The 15,171-nt window shown below is 40.5% G+C and overlaps 1 protein-coding gene across 1 annotated transcript in view; it reads left to right on the top strand.

Annotated features, from left to right (window-relative positions):
- The window catches only part of LOC121527569 (partitioning defective 3 homolog), a 604,468-nt gene that overhangs the window by 363,109 nt on the left and 226,188 nt on the right, over positions 1 to 15,171 (top strand). Inside the window, exon 15 of the mRNA XM_041814583.1 lies at positions 539 to 686. Within this exon, the coding sequence (XP_041670517.1) occupies positions 539 to 686 (148 nt within the window). The remainder of the gene's footprint in view (positions 1 to 538; positions 687 to 15,171) is intronic.

Raw genomic sequence — 15,171 nt, 5'->3', positions numbered from 1 at the left:
GGAAGGGCAGGGCCCCTGAAGTCACATCTTGATGTATCCTTGAGAAAGACTCTTAATCCTCTTCTTTATCAGTGGCATATGAATGTGTGTGGACGTGTAGGAATGGGATTGGTTAATACTGGTGGTCCCTCTACATAGCAGCCTTTGCCATCCTTTCAAAAATTGCAGTAAATGTGTTTTTGATATAGGTTTATCATGCCTCCACATCAGCAAAGCCAGGGCTGGAGGCATTGTGTTTAGAATTGTCTGTACGAAACACAGTCCTTTTTACTTCAAAATTATTCATAATTTTTGAAAATTTTGTTGTCAAAATGGCAAAAACTTCTCAGTTATTTTTAGAAATTGCTGTAGCTACCAGCTATGTGAAAGACTGTAAAAAGAAGGAATTCTGTTGCATGAAAAAATGTCAAATTCTTTGTCAAGGATGGTAACCTTTTCCTTGCCAACATTATTTTGTCAGAGAAAATGGAAAATTGATTTTGCACTCTATTTATAAGCCTCATGTTCAAAATTTTTCACTGTTTCCTTGTCACTATAGGAGGCCCCTAGCAGCCCTCCAGTTTCAGAGCATTCAGCAAACTCTCTACTGGACAACCATGAGCGCAGGATCTCCCACTCCTTGTATGAAACCTTAGAGGGCTTGGACAACATCTCCACACCAAGGGCTAATATGATTGGACGCATTGGTGAGTTAAATATCAGCGCTGTTCTGCCCCCCTCCTCCACAGGGCCTTTGTGTCTCCTTCAACCTTTGCTGGCAAATGACTCCACAAATTAAATTATACTTTTTTTGCCAGTCACTCCCAATTCACCTTGATGGGAAGTATGGTTGACCTGCTGACCTCACACTCATTGGGTGTATTTTTTTTTACCTTGAATTGGTTCTGTCTGTAAACTGACATCACCTGATCAATTCTAACATCCACCCCAGCTCCTCTGATGTGTTTCCCTAAACCCCCAACCAGCATCAGCATCAAAGCCTCCTCACCTCCCTCGCCTTGCATCCCAAGGTACGCTATTTCACTATCCAAACCTCTCAGGGATTAACGTCATCCCCAATCCTCCCCGCTTTCACTCCACTTCAAACTGGCCTCACTCGGGTCAGTTCCCATTCTACCCAGTTGACACTGCATGCTCTGATCTCGTCTCCTCAGGTGTATTAGAATTGGCAATTCAATCCTCGACCAGTCACTGCTGTCATCTCTACATTGACAGACCTTTCACATGTGCATACATGCAGGAGCTAGAGGTGATTGCATTGGAGTAGGGAGAGCATGTAAATTGGGGATTATATGGTGGAGCACTATACATCAGCACACCATTGGGTTAAACGGGTTTGTTCTTCTATTACCTTGCCATTATTTTACCACATTTGTCCTTCCATCCTATTTTGCATCTCTCTCACCTACCGTCAAACTGCTGGATCATGGTCTTCTTGTCACCCACTGATGCCTTCCTTTACTCCTGCTTTTAAAATGACAGATCATTGAGGCTGTTTACTCCCTGTATTTGTATCTTTTCTACATAAACTGATAAGTGTTACACCTTGATGCAACGTGTGAACACACACCTAAAAGCATCCTGAGGATGTACTGACATCCGACAGCTCAGACCACATAATGGAGGTGGTGTGGCACCTCCATTCTGGAGGGGGGGTTTCTTCTGAGGGGTGGCTGCTCCTTTGTGTCAAAAGGAGTTTGTAGACATGGTTCAGGCATCTGATCAGGATGTCCCCCGGCTTCTTCCCTGTGGAGATCCCTCAGACATTTTCAACTGGAAGGAGACCCCAGGGCAGACTCAGAACTCACTGGGGATCCCATGTGGCCTGGGAACACCTCAGAATCCTACAGGAGAAACTCGACAACAGTTGATTTGCTTGGCCTGCTTGCCACCCTGTCTAAGGCTGGATGGATGGATAGATGGATGGATGCATGCATGGATGGCTGGATGCATGGTCTAGACCTACCCTCTTCATAAACTGTATCATGATAACATTGGCTTTGATTGGTACTATACAGTTAGATTGATTTCTCATTGATTTATAAATGTTGATTGATGTTTTGCTAGTGTAAACTCTCATCATCCTGAATTCAAGAAGCACTGTCACCTCAACTTGGAGAACTGCGCTGCCCCCCTCTGTGGGTATAGGATGTGCAGTGTTTTGCAGTCAGTGTTTTTAAATGGCCAGGTGGTTTTGTATGTGAGTCAGGGAAGTGATTTCTGGTCTCATTTCGGAAATGCATTGTTTATGCAAAGTGAAAATGCCTGAACTTAAGTGCTATCTGCTTGCTATCAGATCTCACTGGATTCATGTCGGCACAGGGTGTAAACAGCCCTGTTTAGTGTTTTACCCTGAGGGTAAGGCAGTCTAGGACATTATTGTCTTTTAGCAGATATTTTTCCTTGCTTTTTGTAACCTTATAAATTCTTCTTTTTGTTTGTGTTAGCTTTAAATCACTTAACGGTGAGCGTCCTCTGATTGTCCCAGTCTTGCCCAATCCTGCTGGTATAAATTCAACATTTTAGCACAAAGACAGAGTCTGCAATCAAAGGAAAAACTGGGATGAAATATGACAGCCAGCTCCTCCATTTACCTGGAAATCTGCTTTGCTTTGGTACTTACTCTGCTGTGTGTAACAACACTCCCTACATTGCCTTTGTTCTTATTCATACACAAGGTTGGAGGGGGACAAAGGTGCATCATTTTCACCTTGAGCAAACTGTAAAAAGGGTCTGTTTCTCCTCTTTCATCCCCTCCTCCACCTCCATCACACTTCCACTCTCCTCTACTGGATGGAGTGAATTTGCAATCTGTCAATGATCCACACTTTCTCCCTTCCTGCCCCTCTCCCATTGGTTATCCCGTTTCTCCCCCCACCCTCTCCCTCAGTGCGGTGCCACTCTGCCACTGATCACAGAAGATCAGAGGCTGTGTCAGAGGCATCTGATGGTTAATTAAGCCTGCAGATCAATAGGGCTTGCCCCTGACACTCAGTCTCCCTCTGTCTCCCCCTCTTTCCTTCTTTTTTTACTCTTTCATCTCGTCTTTCTCTCCCATTCCAAATCAAATGTTCCTAAATTGGTTAGTTTTTTCCTCTCAGTTTGCCTTATTTATTCCGCCGGCTTTTCCGAGGGAGTCTTCTCTGCGCACTCCTGTGATCATAAGCGGCAACTGTGGGTGCACTGATGGAAAAGTTTCTTGCCATTGAAACTTCAAGGGCGCCCAGTGCTTGTCTCATCCTGCGGAGTGGGAGTCAGATGAGCCAAGTATAAAAGTTTTAGAGATGGAGGGAGGTGTGGGTGCTAAGGCAGTAAGTTATCACAGCCTCAGAGTCTCAGATCTTTGACTCAGTTTGTCTAGCAGCAAGAATATGTCGGCTCTATTTTTTTTTTTTTATCTGTCTTGAGGCTGCCTCAGAGTTGTGCCCTCATTAACCTGCACCTACTTTCTGCACCATTTTTAAACTGACACAATTTTGTTATTCAAATTTCAGATATTTTCAGGGTTGATTTTATATTCATGAGGTAACATTCAGCTCCAGAAAAGAGGAAATAGACATTTTCTTCATTCCAGGGTCAAAATAATTGACAGCATTTTTGCAGTTCTTACATATCTGACTCCTGTACAATCCCCCCACAGCAGAATGACAGGATTTTTTAGTAAAGCACCACATTTTCTCTTGCATATTTTGGGATATTACCAATAAATAGGATAGTTACTTTTTGCTATGGAAGGTTTAATCATCTTGAATCATCAGGGGTTTACAAAATGCTTTGACAATAGGCAGAATTGCAAAAAAGACAAAGCATCAATGCACAAGAATAAAATGAATAAACAAATGAATCAATAAATGAATAAAAGGGGAAAAACTCGGTTGTGACAACCAATGGCAGGCTTTTAGTCGTGTCACAGTGCGTGTGCACAGACTTCAAACCAAGAGAGAAGAGCCTGAATGTCTCGTCATAGTGAGAGACATAGAAAGGCTGTTACATGGCCCTCAGAGTCACTGCAGACAGGAGCAATTTTAAATAATTACACACATTCCCAAAAGCTTTTTTTTTTGGAAAAATGTAAATATTTTGAAGACTTTTGTCACAGAATTTTTTTTTTCTTTTACTTTTTGGTCCCAAAGAGGTGGGAGAACAAGCTTAGTCTTAATTTACGATTTGTTGTTTTTTTCTTTTGTCTTTAAAGTCCCAGAACTTCTTTAAAATTCATGTGACATTAGAGCAGCACATATATTTCAGGCTGTGCTGAAGAAATGGATGTTTAGAGCCTGACTTTGCACTACATAGTTAATGTTTTACAAGCTTCTTAAGACAAAAAGTCCATACGAGACAAAATGGTTATACATACAAACACCACTGGTTATACATTATTAGATCGTCTACATTACTTTGATATGAAATTGAGTCAGGTTTATCGATCTAGAATGAAGAACAGTCTCATAATATCAGCGGTTTTATTTATATGAAATAAAGTTAGCATGATTAGCCCTATCATAGGTTGTTAGAGTGCAGATATATGTGAGTGCAGCAGTTCTGACATCTTGATGATGAAATGTTTCAGCAGACATGCTATGTTCCAGGCAGGCGGACATATTCACTTATTGTTTCCATGCAATATTGGTCCTAGTTTTGTCCCAATCATCTCCAAATGCATGTTTCAAACTACTCGGTGGTGAAAAATAAGTCACACATGTGAGGTTTCTGTCCATCCTTAAAGGTATTCACTTCATCACACTGGACATCCAAAGTCCTAATCAATGAAATTAGCTGTAATGTTAATAGACACTAAAATTCACAATGTGAACCCAAAAGAATCCCTCTTAGTGGTCCTGCATCGATAAACATGATTTGTCCCCATGCATTATGTTGAAATCTTCAGCAGCAAGAGCAGTTTACTAAAACAATTCATTTTTTTTTTGTATTACTTAGAGTCAAAAACATCATAAACAGGGCTAATATTTGAAAATACCAGTGTTATCCTCTAAAAAGCAGTTGACTAGAATTGCATCTGCATTTTGTTTAGTACCATAATGCTATGAAGCACGGAGGGGTATTTGAGGATATTCCAGAGAATAAAACACTTGGTCTCTGTCCTTCATCCTCTGCCCACTAGCATTGGACAATATCCCTGTGTCTCAAAATAGAGCTATGATGTTGTTAACCTTGATCAAATGTCACAAGATTGACTTTGAGAGGAAAGAACATCAGTATTCCTGGAATATCTTCTCCTTCAAGTACATCCGACATGCTTTTTTTTTTTTCTTTCCATTTCTAAATGTTTTCTCCTTATACCCTTTAGTGTTGAAACAATCACAAGCTTGCATAGGCACAATAGTAGAATACAAACTTTAAACAAATGCTCCTACTATGTCATCACTTAAGAAGACATGAACTGTATTTCCTGTGTGGATGCTAAATTTCTGCCAGCGAGACAGACAGTTGCTGTTTTTGCTCTTTATCTTCTCTGATATGTTATTTCAGCCAGGCTCAGACATATTGCCTGCCGTGTGAGATGTGACAGTTGTGGTTCTAGGACAGATGTTGTGATCGGCTCAGCAAGGTCAGGCAGCACACAACCGGCAGGGCTTGACTGACAGCTTGATGTGGAGTATGTCTTAGACCTGCTAAATTACTGAATCATGAAGGCCAGACATGGGTAGTCTGGGATAGAATGGGGTGCACATAAAGCACCACGTATGAATATGACAGCATGTGTCATCAGAATCACCCAGGCCTGATCACTGCAGACCTCCTGAATCAAGAAATCCGGTAAATAGAACTGTTCTGACGAAGTGAAGAAGGTTAAAAGATCTCAAAAAGCAACACATCATGCTGTGATTTAAGAAGTTCAAGAACAGATGAGAAATAAAGTCCCTGACATCTATAAGTCTGGAAAGGGTTACAGAGCCATTTCTAAGGCTTTGGGACTCCAGTGAACCACAGTGAGAGCCATGATCCACAAATGGAGAAAACTTAAAAGGTGGTTGAACCTTCTCAGGAGTTGCCAGCCTGCCAAAATTACATCAAGTCTACATCGACTACTAATCCAGGTGGTCACAAAAGAAGCCAGAACAACATCTAAAGACCTGCAGGCCTCATTTGATTCAGCTAAGGTCAATAAGAAAGAGACTGGGCAAAAATGGCATCCATGGGAAAATTCTCAAGGCCAACACCACTGCTGCCCAAAAATAACACAAAGGCTTGTCTCAACAATCACCTTGATCTTAATTATTCGGATTTATTATTTGGACTGATGAGACAAAAAATTGAACTTTTGGAAGGTGTGCATGAAACAAACAGCATTTTATTAAAAGAACATCATACCAACAGTCAAACATGGTGGTGGTAGTGTGATGGTCTGGGGCTGCTTTGCTGCTTCAGGACCTGGACCACTTACCATAATTGATGGAACCACGAATTCTGCTCTCTACCAGAAAGATCCTGAAGGAGAGTCTCCTCAAGCTCAAACGTGCTTGGGTTGAAACCTTGCAAAGCAGATGAATTACCCCATTTCCGTGTTTCTCACTGGAGAATCCATCTTGCAAAGCTCCCATCTGAACAGTTTGGGCCTAGTTAGAAAGTGACAGGACCAATCAGTGACAAGGGGCAGTGCTTTCGGGTGCTGCAGAGTCGTGACATAAGCAAGCAGCAACAAGAGGCCGGTGCAATTGGCGGACATTAGTGTGGATACTGCTAAAGCGTTAGTTTTATCAGAATTTGATGACAATTCTTCGTTAAAAGAAGAACAAAGAACAGCATTGATTTGTTTTCTTTTTAAAAAAGACAAAAGTCTTGTACTGACATGTCTACAGTTGCCATGGTTACTTGGATGATGCAGCAGGACGATGATCTCAAACAGTGATTCTCAGCTGGTCTAGTCTCAGGACGCACCAATATATTGGATGACAAATCGGGATCCAAATTTTCCAAAATTTTGAACAATGCACATTTAGTTAATAAAAATGTTGCACTTAAGATCTTTGATGATACATAATTTATGACAAGAACAAGAGACAGGAAAAAAACTGAACATGTTTGACACCCCCCTTTTCCCATTAAAACATGTAAATTTTAGCCAATTTTCCATTGATCTTGAGAAATGATTTCATTAACATGGTAAAAGCAGCTCTTATATTAAAGAAAAGGAGGTAAATGAGTTGAAATATTGATAAAACATTTAAATTTACCCATTATCACTAAACAACAGAGTTGAATAAACATTATGGTTGCATGTTCTTCATAGATTTTTGCCACCATTTTTTTCCAGACACACATTCGCGACCCACCAAAAACTGCTCAGTGACCCCTGTTCATGCTCAAGACTCCTCTAATGTGGCTGAATTACAAAAATTCTGCAAAGAAGGGCAGGCCAAAATCCTCCACAGCGATGTAAAAGACTCATTGCCAGTTATCACAAATGCTTGCTTGCAGTTGTTGTCACCAATGGTGGCACAACAAGTTATTAGTTTTAGGGGGCAATTACTTTCTCACATAAGGCCATCTAGGTGTGGAAGGATTTTTGCCCTTAATAAATAAAGACATCCTTTAAAAATTGTGTTTTGTATTTACTCGGGTTAATTTTGTCTAATGTTAAAATTCATTTGATTATCTGACACACTGAAGTGTGACAAACATGCAAAAGTAAGAAATCAGGAAGGTGTGAAATACTTTTTCACAGCTATGTACCTACATTCTCCTAATGCAAGTGCTTATTTGTTTTTGGAGCGAATCATTATTACTGACAAAATGTGCAGCAGTTTGCTTCCTTAAGACAGAGCAGGAACTCTCTAACTAAATTATCTCCTCTGCTCAGCTCCTCTGCGCCTTTAAGTGGACCCAGTTTTAGAGGTAAATGGGACAGAATGGTTCTTCTGTTAGAGAATTAAATCTGACTTTGATTGTGAGTTATTGCACGAGGCAGCACGTCAATACGATAAAATTGTAAACTCTGTACTTCAGCCAACATCTGTTTTTTACTGCTATGCTCTCTATTTTCTGTTTAAAGTACAAACAGCAGCCATGTCCTATGGATGCCTTATCTCACCTCGCCTAGGTATCGATCAGAAACTGGACCGTCTCGTCTGCTCCCTGCGGTCACAGGTAGCTTGCTGTCATTCGTCTGAAACAGCAGGAACAGGTCTTCTGGGAGAGATAGGTGCAATTGAATGAATTATAGGTATTATAATAACCATGGCAACACAGAAGAAAAGCACAAAATGACACAGGAGACATGCTATTAGGTTGGAATATTGCCATCACATTGATTGTGAGAGCACTTTGCTTTTACCTTCTAGTGTTAGAGGCTGCCATTTAGAACTATCTTCAGTGTGTGACTTTTTGTGTGTTTCTGGGTGCACACTCTGCTAATCAATAGTCAGAGGTAATCCCATTCCCTGTTTGCCTCAGTACACCACAGGATGCTGTGATATTTTCAGCTTTAGCTTCACACACACCATGCATCCAGCATCACAGCCCTGTGGCTGAATCCACAGCTAGCAGGTGGCGAACATACAGAGCGTTCTGCTTGACTCCTCACTTGAATAAATTCAGCTTCTGACACTTTTTTTTTCCTGCTTTGCTTCCATCCCTCCAACTCTTTGCCTTTGGGGTTACCAGAATTGTTTATCTGCAGACGTGATTTTTCTCCCAAGGAGGAAAAACACAGAGCAAAAAGAAGAAAATGTTAATTATCTCTGAAATTCAGAACTTAGTAGAATCACAGCGTGACAGCGACATCCAGGATTTGATGTAAAGGTCGTTATCATCACACCCAGCTTCACCTTCCGTCCGTCTAATTGAAAAGTGCCACTGGGTGTGGAGTCCACATGCTGGGGTGAAAATTGAGGCCTGTGGACTTTCTTTGGATTGTGGCTATTTGGACAAGTGCCTGAGTCAAAAATGAACACCTACGACTGAGACTGGAGGGGGCTGCTGGAGGCGGGAATCAGACGACTCATGCTGGGGTCACACAGGAAAGACGGTGTTCACAGGATGTAATGTGTGCTGTGCAGGTGATGGTGCAAAATACTGGGGATGCACACTGAGCCAAAAATCCAAAATAAGTGACTAAAAGACATGCAGAACAGCAATGTTGTATCTTTGGATGATTTCTCTGTCGTAAGGAGGACACGGAAGCAAAAGAAGAAAGACATCAGTAGACTAGCATGAACACACAAATCTTAGGGGGTCCACAAACACTATTGTCTGTCCTAATGGTGTTAAAGAGGGTTGACTGCTGAGGAGCTGACCCCTCACTCCTGCTATTTCACAGTCTACATGATCAGCCTTTCTGTATGCTCATTGACCTTTGCTAACTGGGTGTCCAGACCGCTTAAAAATACTATTAGCATGCCTCAATTAAAAATCCCTCCAACTCAAATGGTGCAGCCTTGTAATCATATGGTTTTGTATGTTTTACTGTACCTAAACTACACTCTTATGTTGGATTTGTAAAAAATTAGTTCCTGACTGGAAAAATCCATCATCATATAATTCAGTTTTTTTTTTTTTAATGAAAAATAAAATAAAAAGATACAAAAAACAACCCTTCTTTAATGTCAGAATGAAAATAGATTTCTACAAGTTAATGCCAGTTGAACTAAAACATGTAAAGTAAAACAAGTAACTGCATAAATATTCACCTCCTTTAAAGTGATTGACCTTATTCAACAGAGTTCCTGCCAATTGGTGCTGTTAGTATTGCAATAAGTAAAACAGGGATCCCCTGAGTGCAATGAATGTGTCTCAAGTGAATGTAGTATAAAGACACCCGTGTCTGGAAGGTCCAGTCACTGGTTAATCAATATCCCTGGCTACCATTACACCATGAAGACAAAAGAACACTCCAAGCAACTCAGATAAACAGTTATTGGAAAGTTTACGTCAGGAGATGGATACAAAAAAAATCTGTTCAGTAAAGCCATCCTCACAAACTGAGTGACTGTGCAAGAAGGAGACTAGTGAGAGAGGCCACAAAGACACCTATGATTCCTCTGAAGGAGGAACAAGCTTCAGCAGCTGAAATGGGAAAGATTCTGCATTCAACAACTGTTGCCTGGGTTCTTCACCAGTCAAAGCTTTATGGGAGCTTGACAAAGAGAAAGCCACTGGTGTAGATTTGGTGTAGTAGAAGATAGCTATCCTACAGATATGCAGCACTAGTAAGAGAACCATCACAGGAATTATAGCAGACCACCCAGAGGACTGTCTTTTACATTACAATATCCCTATAATTTACTATCAAGTAGTTGTTCATTACGTCATTAGTCGTCCATAAACAAATGTATGTAGGGTGCATGATGCACATTCTGTTATCATTTGCCAAAGATTATATTAACAGCATTTAAAATCTTTTCAGCTTTCTGAAATAAAGAAATAAAAAGTTGAAAGTAAGATTTTTAATGAACACTGAATTTATTTTTTTTAAATTACAGAAGGACTAATTATCAGAAGACCAGGTGTTGCTAAGAGCATTATTTATGACTTTCTAAAACAGAAAAATATTCATGAAATTTGAAAAACAACATTAAGTTTGATTGATATGTCTTGATCTGCACCTGGTTACACCTTCTGTTAAGTATTTTTATACATGAACATGATTTCTATTTTGGGTCTTGTTGTCCACCTACACAGGTATTTTAACTTTCCTAATGACACCTCTTCCAAGGACGGTGTGGGCTTGTATACACCGTGCTGATTTTTTTTGTTTTGTTTTGTTTTGTTTTGTTTTTTTTCCTGAAACTCCACCATTAGTTCTGTTAAATGTAGTGGGTAAAAATTATTTTCTTAATTTTCATTTGTATTTGTCTGTATCATTTGGTGACTTCACAATAGCTCTGTGAAACACAACCTAAAAGAAGTCTTATTCTTGAAAATAAATGTGCCTTTGTTGTTTTGGAGAAATTTTGCTTGACAGCTTGTTTTTTTTTTAAATTTACATGCCAAAGGAATGTAGGTCATTTTCTTAATAAGACTTCAATATGGATATTTATGACAACACCTTGCAGCACAGTACATGGATTGACTGATTGAGTTGTCTCTTTTTTTGTGTGTGAATCCTGGATTACCCTGTCTCTGCTTGGTGTTTTCATATTGTCAACATCTGCTTCCTGTTGTATGCACAAGGAAAAATGAGAGTGTCATGAAGCCAATCAACTAAATGTCCAGATCAATACATTGACGACCTAATCCCTTGTGTAACATGACAGCATGCTGTTAGGGTGCTTTCACATTGAAGCCGATTGATTTAATTGGTATCCTGCTGTCTTTGGCCAGGTTAAATTTGGTTGGACTGGTTTTAAAGCTGTGACTGCAGCTTCACTGTGGACCCAACAACTGAAATAAAAGCTGTTTGAAATGTTTCAATTGATTGTTATGTAGACTAATATGGTTTATGAAAGCAAACAGATGCATGAGCATTGCTTGTTAACCTTGCAATGCAGGTGGATACGCCCATTTCCATGTTTCTCACTGGCGAATCCATCTTGCAAAGCTCCTGTCTGAACCGTTTGGCGCCGGTTAGAAAGAGACAGGACCAATCAGGGACGAGGGGCAGTACTTTCGGGCGCGGCGGAGTTGTGGCGTAAGCAAGCAGCAACAAGAGGCTGGTGCAATTATGGCGGAAGAGATTAGCGCGGATGTTGCTAAAGCGCCAGTTTTATCAGAACTTGAAGACATTTCTTCATGAAATGAAGAACAAATAACGGCATTGAGTTGTTTTCTTTTCAAAAGCACCACAAGTCGTGTACTGACATGACTTCAGTCGCCATGGTTCGCGATATGCAGTTTTATATGGAGTTTACTCATCGGTAGGGGCGTAGCTTGGTAGCGGCTACATCATGTGTTTGTTTGAATTACAGGTGCCAAGTTACCTTAAAACCTGCTATCAGCACCACTCAGCTTATATGGCTATGTTTATTAGCATTGTGTACCAAAGCCTGATTAGCCGCTGCACTCCATAAATGGGCCTGCATGGATCAACTTACGCTTCCCTCTTCTGTCAGATCAATAGGCCATAGTCCCAGAGAGGGAGGAGTAGAGAGGAACTGAAAATGTAAGTGTGTGTGATGGACAGAGATGAAGGAAATAGCGTAGAAAAAAGAAGATTGAGTGGAGCTATTAGTGTGACCTCTCACCTTACAGCTCAATGTTTCAACAGGCAATGCTTGGTCAGAGGGCAGAGACAGAGGAGAGTGAGGCTGTGATCCGTGTGGATGGATGCGGCCAGGTGGCCTCTGGAGCCAGAGAGCTCATCCGTCTCTGTCTCTGTCGCTGCCAGAGGGAGGAAGAACATCTCTGCCTCAATATCATGAAAAGGCTTCCACGCACTCAGCATAGCTGGCCAGGGGGCTGCAAGTGCTTCAGCGCAGGCAGGAAAACATGCCACCATCCTTACCTTGACATTACGGCTTGAGTTTTTCTGGTGTAAACCTCTTCAGTGTGGCTCAGAGGGTTAGACTGTATTATGGTTAAGCTTGTCAAATTTAGCAGTAAAGAGGTTATTCCCATTCATTGGTTGTTGTTTCACTGTAAATCAAATATAATACTTAATCAAAGGTCAATTTGGGTTTATCTGCTACAATAGATAGAAAAGCTGATCTGGCTTTCTGCAATGTGTGAAACAGGGTGAATAGAAAGGAGAAAGATGCAGCTTAATCACATATTGATTTTCCCTACCCAAATTGAAACCTGAATGGACCAAAATTGCGCTTTTGTTTGCCTTACATTTCTACAACCACAGTGACCCGCCCACCTAGAGACAGGGCCGCCTCTGGCTAAAGTGAGGCATTGTGAGGCCTCCTTACACTGTAGGCAGCACACTGATCTGGTTTTAAAACAGCTGGTCTGCACGATGAAGTTTGAACCAGCACGGGAGCGTTACAGACTTTTATCATAAATGCACTGACCAAATAAGAGTAGAAGTTGACATTTGACAAAGGGGTTACATAGCAGCAAGTTTACAGGAGAGTCGTGACAGAGAGAGGCAGAGAGTGTGCTCTTACTAATTGATCACGTATGCCATCAACCTCCAAAGTTGAGCATTTTTAGGGTTAATTTACTAATGTGTGATGCACAGGTAAAGTTTATGTTTGATCAACACTGTATACATATCCATGATTATATTTATGAAACAAATGCCAACCTGATGTGCAGACAGAGAGAGAGAGAGAAAAAAACTTGCTCAAAGCGAGGCCCCTCATAGATGATGAGACCCTATGCTCTGGGCATGGCCTGTGTACAGGGGGTGGTGGGCCTAGCTGGAGATGCCACTGTTCAGCTAGAAAGCCAGCACCTTGATTATAAAACAGCCATCAGCTAGAGATAGACAGCAGCTGTGATGAAGTGCCAGGAAAGTGAGTAAGGCAGGGGTCTCCAAATTTTTGCCACTGAGGGCCACGTGTTGAAATATATAAGAATGGTGGGGCCACCTTCATATAGCTCACATTGATGATATTAAAGTTATAAACAAGTCTAATGTAGATTAAGATATTCTTAGTGACTGAGTGTGCTCATATGGCTAGTTAGTAGTTAACAAGGCAAATAGCCAATTAAAGGGTATTTGAGAGGCCAGTCAGATTTTAGGGGGATCTGGTCACTATACACCTGGGATGCTATTGGTGCTGCTATTTAGTGGGGTAGTTAATTAGGGCATTATAAATCACGATAACATTATTACTGTGGTTGCCAACATGTTTATCATTTATCATCTTAGTGTAGTCACAGATCGATAAAAATATCAATAAATTCTTCTTGTCGAAATGTTTGTTTACAGAATTAGCATGGTAGCACTGCCATGTGCTGAAACTAAGAAGTACAATACAGCCAAGCAAAAGCTTCATTTTCTATTTTTTTTTAATTCAAAATATGCTGCAGGCCAATCAAAGTGGACCAAGGGCCGTATTTGGACCCCGGGCCATAGTTTGGCCACCCCAGGAGTAAGGTAAGTGAGGGCAGCTTGTAATGAAAACATGTTGAACCTATAGCTGCAGAATCGAAATTACAATCACAATGTTAAGCTGTGCAATTTAATTACTGCATAAAAGACTGTGATTAGTTTTGTATTAGGTAGTGCTTGAAAGGTTTACCAAAATGCCTAAAAAGGCCCCAGAAGTTAAAAATCATTCCACTATTCCACTCTTTATAAGTACCTATATTTTCAGAAAAGGAAAAATAGATTCAAACATGTAGTTTCAAATATTAAGTTGTTTTGAAAGCAGTATTGTGAAAACTTTAGGTTTAAAATTTGTAATGTTTCTTAATTTTACATGTTTTGCGTTGAGAGATACTTCAAAGCTACCATTATTCCCTACATTTTCCTTGATAACAAAGCAGGTATAGCCATTATACCACTTAGGTAATTGCAAATAGCAGTATTGTCCAGTATAATCACAACCGCACATAATTACCAAATTATGCAGCACTAGTTGAAACACAGGTTTAAGTTATTTTATTGTTATTTGGCAGCATTGCATATCTATGAGCCACTTTAACATGTTGACAGTTCCACACAAACGTGCAGGATGGAGCTAGAATTTGCTATCAGTGTTTAATGTGTGTCTCTACTGCCATGCATATGTTTTACATCATTTATATTTATGATTAACAAGGTCCGTCTGGTCTTCATGGCCCCCCTTATCAGCTGGGTCCTGGAAAGCTTTCCCCTCTTGTCTCGCCTGGGCGGCCCTGCTGGCATCCAAATAGTCATGTCCACTTGTCCCATGAAGACGGGCTTATTGCCCTTGAAGTAGCATGCCATTCCCTGTTCTCTCTCTCTTTCCAACTCTATTCAGTGTCGTAAAATAAAGGCAACCATTCATGAATCTTAAGAAAAATAAACCAATAAAAAAAGAACAAAAAATGAATATTGTTGGTTACCTTTTATCAGATTGTGAACAGAGACTACCTTGTGACATGACAGAAGAGTCCAATGCAGATCATTGGCATCAGATGACAATTGTTAATTAGATAGCCAAACGATAATATAACTTCTTATGAGATAAACCATTGTATGGACATTGAAGGCATAGTTTGGATTTTTCAGTGAGTTAAATGGTGTCCATTGGCTTCACTGGTAGGATAATATGAGTGTAATGTGCGTGACTATGTGTGTACAGCTCTGTTCACCCGAGGACTAAATGAAACAAATGCCGTTTTTACAGCATT

This window comes from Cheilinus undulatus, linkage group 19, assembly GCF_018320785.1.
Source record: "Cheilinus undulatus linkage group 19, ASM1832078v1, whole genome shotgun sequence".
NCBI classification, from domain to species: Eukaryota; Metazoa; Chordata; class Actinopteri; order Labriformes; family Labridae; genus Cheilinus; species Cheilinus undulatus.
The sequence above is the reverse complement of the archived record's forward strand: the minus strand, read 5'-3'. Positions and strand labels throughout refer to the sequence as shown.